This window comes from Haemaphysalis longicornis, unplaced genomic scaffold (genome assembly GCF_048455015.1).
Source record: "Haemaphysalis longicornis isolate Haplotype H1 unplaced genomic scaffold, Haemaphysalis longicornis Haplotype H1 scaffold_1, whole genome shotgun sequence".
In the NCBI taxonomy this organism is placed as follows: Eukaryota; Metazoa; Arthropoda; class Arachnida; order Ixodida; family Ixodidae; genus Haemaphysalis; species Haemaphysalis longicornis.
Genome location: NW_027526203.1, coordinates 206,311,637 through 206,320,424, shown reverse-complemented (window position 1 = coordinate 206,320,424; position 8,788 = coordinate 206,311,637). Strand labels below are relative to the sequence as shown.

Here is an 8,788-nt window from a genome sequence, read left to right as displayed (position 1 = left end):
TTCTGGTTCGCAACCATCACTCGCAATTCATCTTAATTCCCTTACACCTCCTCCCTCTTCTCTCCAAGACTGGCTCGCGCCACCGGAGGGAACAGACCGAGTGGCCTGGTGGCGAGCTTTGGTGGCTCACGTTCGTCAGGTTCTCCCGTCTGTATAGATAATTTTGTTCCTTTCAGAACCCCGGACTTTGGGGGTCTTTTTCTTTGTTTTTTGTGTGTCAATAAAGTTTACCAACAACAACAACAACGGCGTGCGATATCAAGTTCCCATACACGTTAGACTAACACCGCAGTACTCGCCGTCCTTGCCGCTTCGAGCAAACTAGTACAGCTAGCTTCAAGCGCATGCGTTCGGCATTGAGCGCGGAGAGATAACACCTGCGGGCGCACGCCGACGGAGCACGACAACCCCCGACTAAGAAATGCATTCGCATTTACGACGACGACGACGACGAAGGCAGAACTACGAGGCGCGCGCTCACGTGCGCTCGCGCTGGAGGAATGCAGGCGCACGCCGCTCGATGGACGCAAGACAACCCCCGACTAATAAATGCATTCGCATTTAAAAGACGGAAGGCACCCTGCCGCACATACTGGCTGAGTGTACTGAGCTCAAGAATCCTCTACCTTCCCTTCCCCTTCCCCTTCCGCTTCCCCCCCTACCCGAGCGATGGGAGATCTTGATGTCCAGCCCCGACCTGTCGACGCAGCAAGAGCCCGCGTCCAGGGGCCAGGAGCTATTGGACTCATATGGGACTCGTGAATAGGGTTCCACCCCGTCTGACGCCTGCGAGCGTCACCTGAAATGGGCTCAGCGAAAGTTGTTTCTCTCTCTCTCTCTCGTTCAATGCTTTGTAGGAATCTGAAGTTTTAGATCCCAAAGTATCCTAGCATCAATATCTAAGCTACCCTTATAGTGTAAGGCCGAAAATACTCCGAACAGGTTTAGTTTACCTCCAATTTTCTTACCCCGATCCACTGCTAGCATGTAGCGGGTTCCCTTGCCCCACATCAATCGTGAAGGTACACGAAGCAGCAAGTTAAATTAAGGTAATGTATTTTACCGCGCTGAAGGCATCAAGTAAGGTCACTAAAAATCGTATAGAAACACCTTGTCATTCATGTCTTCTCGCGCAATCATGGACTTTATTATGTCCAAAGGGCCTCACATGACTTCATGATACTGGCATGCCTTCAGCCCCTCTTTAAAACAGGTGGAAGAATCAGCGCGTGTAAACCAGGTCAAGCGTCTAGTAAGTAATCATTTCAAAGAATAAGATATTTGCAACGCGTGCACAATGCAAAAAATGGGGAAAAAGGAAGCGCTTAACATTTAAGTTGCTCAGTTCAAGCTCAGGACAGCCAATACAGGTTTTCGTAAGTTATGGGGTATGGGAAAGCCACATCTCAATCGAATCTTGGCAAGAATTCGTGGTGACTATAGTTTTATGTCTATCTGAATGCCAAATGAACCGCATGCGGTTATCACCTCATTTGAATTGGTAGGGAAAACAACGATGTTTATAGCTCCATGGCAAGACATGGTCATCCCTATACCCATGAAAAGATGTAGGATCAAGCGTCCTAGTCGAATCGTAATTCCACTGTTTCACAATAACCGCAGGCGAAGCACTACACTTTGGCCTAATTGCGGCTTTTTTGCCTCGTCAATAATGTGTTCTGTCTTGCGTTCCGCTTAGACAAATTAGTCACGTAGTGACTTAGCGAGACTGGCAGCACTCGGCAGCCGTCGGACTACCTCGGCGGAAAACATGCCGTGCGTGCTTGGCGTATACTTTGCAAATGAAGACACAACCAGAAAACTTTATTTTGACAAAAAAGGCACAGCAAAAAAGAAGAGAGAAAGAACGTAAGTCAAGATGATGTTTGCAATGGGTGGGCAGGTGAAGGAAGGCACACTGTTTTTCAGGCTAGGGACGGTTGACTTTGGGGGCTTTCCGGGGGGTACTCTGGATTGCAGCATCGCGTGGCACAAGCTTGATGGCCATCAGGGTGGCTCTGGCGCGATATGGAGGCACGGCAGCCGCTCCACCAGCAGTGGAGGGGAGTTCTTCCACGGCATCACGAGCGATGAGGATGGGGAACTTGGAGAACGTGGAGCGTATGCTCTCCATCAAGATGGCGTCCACCGGATGACGCTGGAACAGCACTATCATGGTCCCTTTCCCATCCTGTACGAAATTGCGACACACGACAGTCAAACAAAAGACTGCAACTGACGCGCCAGGTCACGGCGAGACCGCTGCGTCCTCGATATGAAGATCACCGACGCAGAATAGTACAGAGACGCAGATGCAACGATACGAAGGGTCAGACTCGGGCAGGCGGGAACCCAGTGTGAGATATTCATCCTGGTGGTTATGAGACGAGTTTGAACATTCATAGGCTCAAGCACGTGAACACAGTTACTCACATATAGACGAGCTGAGATACCCAGGTAGGGAAACAAATGCAGGCAAGAACACATTTAACTGGAATACAGCGAAAATCAAGCACACAAATTCACCCCGATGTATTTAAACTAGGAATAACAAAGGTACAAAGACAGGGTAGACCAGACACACCACCAGGATGAAGACATTTCCAAGCAAAGGCATTAACGAAGTAGCAGTGCCGAAGAAGAAGCAGACATGGCATTTTCCGGTTCACTTCGACAACTGGTTAGCCCGTAACATTTTTTGGCATTTGGTAAACGAGTCAATAGAGCAATGTGTGAGCCAATTCTAGGTCGATACGTCATTCTGGTTGTAGGTATTCACCAAGGCTTCTAGACGAGATATTTTACCTCGAGAGCGTCCCGGAGGTTCCAAAGCGCCTCCGCGCTGCTATCCTTCATTGTAGCCGGCATTGCCGTAGTGGTGACCTGCGAGAATGGCCATTTGCGCCCGCCAGACGTTTGAAAAGGTTCCGGCTGAACCAAAATGTTTTGTCGCGCTATTACGAATCAAACTTCGCAAAAGCTATGCAGTTAGCAGGCGTGTTGCAAGTGAGCTGCTTTAAAAGTGCTTTGCGGACAGTTCTAAACAATTACCTTACTACGGTAAAACCAAGATTCTGTGTTACGCATATGATCAGCATCTTAGGAATTAACAAGAAAACCGCGTTCAGGGGGACGGTTTTCTTCCCACGCCCGTACTCGCCGCTTCGCTGACGTTGGCCGTGAAGCCACAATGGCAACCCGAAGATCTATATTTAGCAAATTTGCTAGCTTAGAACGTGCGCTACCATTTGGTGAACGAAGAAATATTCCACCAAATGGATTAAAATCGGAATTTAAAATGCAGAGCTGGCATGAAAACACAAGGCACAAGTGTGACTTGATTACGTTGAGGTAAGAGCCCCGAGTGGACTTAGTATTACAAATAAACCAAGGCTCTGGGTTTTATACTGGATAGCAAAATAATGACGCGCGTGGTTTAAACTTCAAGCAACTGCGAATGAAACTGACGAATTCCCTTCCGTGTCATTTTCCACCACACGAAGCTGCCTGGAATATGGGCGGCTAATTTATAGGGTCACACTCCGAAAATTTGCTTCGGACGTGTGTAGTATTTTATGAGCTTCCATCATCGCCATCGCCCCAACCACACCAGCTAATTTTCTGAGCGCGTTCAAAACGCCAACCCCATATGGCAGCTACACACGAAAGCTAATATGACACATCCCCCCCCCCGTGAATTGTTTACTTTCGGTGCATATTTGTATTCATTTTGCTGTCATGAGCTCGGAACTTGCCTTCTTCCGCCGCGACGCGAGAAAAGGCGCATCAAATCTCCGGAGCTGATCGGGCCTAAACGATGCAAATTGAGAAAATGGACGGGCCACGGCGCTCCCCTTAGCAGTACGATGACACAGCGGGACGCTGCTCGTGTCGGAAGGAACGGTGTGAGTTAAAGTGGAACTCAGTACTTGGTTGGCGCGTTCCTCCAGTAATGGCAAAATTGCTGAGGAGGCGGAATACCATACCGACTCCTCGCGACGAGTGTAAGTTCCTCCCCGTTGCTGACATGACGGGGCAAGGTGAAGCGTCATCGTTCTACTACTCGCCCTTCGCGCAAACGCACCCAACAATTTTTTTTGCGAAAGGAAGGGGGGGGGGGGTAGTAGCCCCCTAACTCTTCCAGCCAAAGAAAGCACAAGTCTGTCTTCAATGAAATGCTACCCACCTCATTCAGCATGTATTCCCAAAGCATGCTGGCGATTGTTATGCAGTAGTAGTATACAATGAAAGGTAGTAACGAGAGTTTGCTGTGTATTCGACTAATGAACATGCATCGCTGGTGTCTCTCTCCACTTCCGTTAATTTATGGACACCTCCTTAAAAAGTGCTCAACGCACGTTTTAGGCGAACCTAAAGGTGCACTTACGAATGGTATTATCTATATGTTGTGTCCGGGTTCCGCTTGTTATGTTATATGATCGCTTCCTCAATGATCCGCAAGGCTTTGATATATATATATATTGTAATGAGAAATTGGTGCAACCACTGGCCAACCCGCCCGTATGGCTGGTTCACGAATGATCGCCAGCAGCGGCCGCGAGACAGAAGAAGCAGAAGACTAGTCTGCCCGACATAGCCTGGACTGCCCGTTTCTGTGACTGCGCTTCGCTACCAATAAACCCCCTTTCAATTGGTGGAGTGTGCGGGTCCATCGTAAACCCTGGAGCTTCGCAACCGGCGGCTGCCCACCACAATGTCCCACGAACCAGTCCATCAGCCTACTCCGGCGGGCCAGGTGCCACCGATTGTCTGCCCTGGAACCATACGCCCGCGGGACCCCGCTTCGTTCAGCGGGCTAGACGATCGTGACGTGGAAGACTGGCTTTCTACCTTTGAGCGCATCAGCACGCACAACAAGTGGGACGACGCCATGAAATTAAACAACGTGGGCTTCTCTTTTACGCATCTCGCCGAACTTTGGTTCAATAACCATCGTCGAGAGATGAGTACCTGGGCCGAGTTCAAGGAAAGGTTTATGAAAGCTTTCGGGCGACCCGAAGTGCGCAAGCTTCAAGCAGAACAGCGTTTACGAGTACGGGCTCAGAAAACTGGAGAAGACTTCACGAGCTACATAGAAGATGTAGTAGACCTTTGCAAGCGCGTGGACCCCAGCATGTTGGAAACTGAGAGGGTAAAACATATCCTTAAAGGTATCGACGACGACGCATTTCAGATGCTGCTTTCCAAGGATCCCCGGACCGTTAGCGACGTCATCAGACTCTGCCAAAGTTATGACGAGCTGCGCAAGCAAAGGGCCTTCACTCGGCGTCCACTCGCCCAAAATGAGCCGCTTGCGAGTTTAGCCGTTGACCTCGACGATCCATCTGTGTTGGTCCGTATAAAAGAGATTGTCCGCGAAGAGGTTGCTCGACAACTTTGCCATGCCGCTTCAAATACTACTCCGGAGCTGGGCCCTGTTCCTCAGTCTACTCTTCGGCATGTAGTTCAAGAACAGGGGGCGGAAGTGCTGCCTTCTTTTAGCCAGCAGACTCCCGTGGCTGCTCCGATTACTTTCGCCGACGTCGCGGGACGGCTTGCGCAGACGAGAACGCCGTTCCGACTCCCGGCTCCACCAAGACCTCTTCCTCAGGCGCGGGTTCCAACTCAATCTATGAATCCATGGCGTACTTTGGACAACCGGCCGATTTGCTTTCGTGTCACTACCAGGACATGTCGCACGTTACTGTCGCCGCCGCGTACTGCCTGCCAACGGTCCTCCACCGGAATGCCGCTATCCATATTACGGACCCACATACGGTTCCCCCCCGACGCTGCCCCAAACCGCTTCGGACTCGTACGCGCCCTCGGCTTCAGACCGCCAGCCTTTCGCCGACCGTCGTTCTCAGTCCCCGCGCCGCCGCTCGCTTTCGCCGATGCGTCGTCGTTCCACTCCTGCCACAGAGGAAAACTGACAGCCGCAGTTCCGGAGGCAAGAACTGCGTTGCCGTCAAAAAGTCCAAGCCCTCCACTGTCTCCCGCAAATGTTATTGACGTGTCAGTCGAAGGTGTCGCGACTGCTGCGCTGGTCGATACCGGAGCCGCAGTTTCCGTGATTCGAGCCGATCTCTGCCGCAAAATTTGTAAAGTTATGACGCCTCTCTCTGGACTATCCTGACGAACCGCCGACTCCCAACCCGTTCATGCCTTGGCTGCATGTACGGCTCGCGTTTCCGTCCAGGGTGTAGTGTACGTCATTGAATTCATCGTGCTTCCCAACTGCTCTCATGACGTCATTCTGGGATGGGACTTTTTGTCTCGGCACAACGCCCTTATTGACTGTGCGCGTGCCGAAGTTGAATTTTCTGTCCTACCAGACGACGCCTATGACGATAATTCTGCGTCATCCGCCGCTAAACTGGTCGCAGCCGCAGACACGACCATTCCTCCCCAGTCCGCCGTTGTAGTGCCGCTATGTTGTACTTCTTTTGGGGATGCAACTGCCATTTTCACGCCATCCGAGGTGTTCCTCCGCCGCAGGTGCATACCGCTGCCTTTCGCCGTGCTGAAAATTCATTCTGGCGAAACTGGCATGATTGTTACCAACCCGTCCGCAAGCCCGTGCTCCTTGCTACGGGGAGAATGCCTTGGCACTGTCGAGCTCGTGGATTCCTGTCGGGTCGTTGACGTCCCAGACAATACGCCTGATCATGACATTTCCGCTCTTACCCCTTCGACGACGACACAGCTTTCCAACGACGTGTTTCATGCTTCAATCGATCACGCTCTCGAGCCCGCGCAGAAATGTCAACTTCTGGAACTCCTGTGCCGTTTCCGTTCGTCGTTTGACTGCGCACAACCCTCGCTTGGCCGTACCTCTATCGTCACCCATTCCATCGACACTGGATCGCATGCGCCGCTGCGGCAGCGACCGTATAGGGTGTCTCCTAGCGAGCGTGAGGTGATCGATGAGCAAGTACGTGACATGCTCCAACGGGACATCATTCACCCATCGAACAGCCCATGGGCCTCCCCCATTGTTCTCGTAAAGAAGAAGGACGGCTCGATTAGATTTTGTGTGGACTATCGGCGCCTAAACGGCATTACGCGCAAGGACGTCTACGCATTGATGATGCCCTCGATTGCTTACGAGGAGCTGAATTCTTTTCGTCCCTGGACTTACGCTCTGGATACTGGCAGGTGCCTGTAGCGGATGCTGATCGCCCGAAAACGGCCTTTGTAACCCCGGATGGCCTCTTTGAATTCAAGGTCATGCCGTTCGGGCTCTGTAATGCCCCTGCCACCTTCGAGCGAATGATGGACGGTGTGCTACGAGGTTTGAAGTGAAAGACGTGCCTGTGCTATCTAGACGATATCGTTGTGTTTTCCCCTGACTTTGGAACGCACCTTGCACGTCTCCAGCAAGTACTTACCTGTATCACCAACGCCCAGCTACAACTCAACCTTAAAAAGTGCCACTTTGCCGCGCGTCAGCTCACCATTTTGGGTCACGTCGTGTCTAAGGATGGAATACTCCCGGACAAGAGCAAGTTGCGTGCTGTGGCCGAATTCCCGAAGCCGACAACTATGAAGGCTTTACGGAGTTTCATCGGCCTCTGCTCTTACTTCCGCCGCTTCGTACGGAACTTCGCGTCGATCATATGCCCGCTTACTCGGCTTCTCGCTGACGGCGTCGGTGATCTATCGGCCTGGTCGCCAGCGTGCGATGACGCATTTACGACGTTGCGGCGCCTCCTCACTTCACCGCCTATCCTTCGGCACTTCGATCCGGGCGCTCCCACGGAGATCCACACTGACGCCAGTGGAGTTGGCCTCGGCGCAGTGCTGGCACAACGGAAACCTGGGTTAAGCGAGTACGTTGTCGCATATGCGAGTCGCACGTTGACAAAGGCGGAATTCAACTACTCCGTGACGGAAAAGGAATGTCTGGCCATTGTATGGGCGCTGGGAAAGTTTCGACCCTATTTGTACGGCCGACCTTTCGACGTCGTCACGGACCACCATGAGCTCTGTTGGCTGTCCTCCTTAAAAGATCCATGCGGGCGCCTCGGGCGATGGGCTCTTCGGCTTCAAGAGTTCGACATACGCGTCATTTATCGGTCGGGCCGTAAACATCAAGACGCTGACGCTCTGTCCGGATCGCCGCTTCCTCCTGAGGTTGGCTGTGTATTGACTGAGGACAGCATTCTTTCTGCTCTCTCCTTGGAAGATTTATGCACTGAGCAACGCAAGGATCCATGGATCTCTTCCAATATTTCCGTCCTCTCTGGACCGTTCCCACACCAAGGATCCCGTGCCCTTCGCAGACAAGCTTCCCACTTCGCACTGCGCGACGGCCTTCTTTACCGCCGTAACTACCTCGATGAAGGACGCAAATGGCTTCTTGTTATCCCGCGCCATCGCCGTGCCGACATTTGTGCTTCCCTTCACGCCGACCCAACCTGCGGTCACGCGGGTGTCTTGAAGACGTACCATCGGGTCCGTTTGCGCTATTACTGGCGTGGCATGTACAACTTCGTTAGGAAGTACGTCCAGTCATGTGCCACGTGCCAGCGCCGCAAGTCTCCTCCCGCTACTTCAGTCGGTCCCTTACAACCGTTACCATGTCCAGCGAAACCCTTCGACCGAGTTGGCATTGACCTCTATGGACCTCTGCCCTGTACGCCCGCTGGTAACCGGTGGATTATTGTCGGTATCGACCACCTGACGCGCTATGCCGAGACTGCTGCATTGCCAACGGCTGCAGCAGGAGACGTCGCTTCTTTTATTCTCAGTCACTTCATTTTGCGACATGGAGCGCCTCGCGAGC

At 52.1% G+C, this 8,788-nt stretch overlaps 1 protein-coding gene across 1 annotated transcript; it reads left to right on the top strand.

Moving 5' to 3' along the window:
• Positions 1–4,523: 4,523 nt before the first annotated feature.
• Positions 4,524–8,152, top strand: LOC144156732 (uncharacterized). The gene is made up of 2 exons (XM_077688391.1): positions 4,524–5,353; positions 8,012–8,152. The coding sequence occupies exons 1-2, from the start codon at positions 4,715–4,717 to the stop codon at positions 8,150–8,152; spliced, it is 780 nt and encodes a 259-aa protein (XP_077544517.1). The 5' UTR covers positions 4,524–4,714.
• Positions 8,153–8,788: the final 636 nt, after the last annotated feature.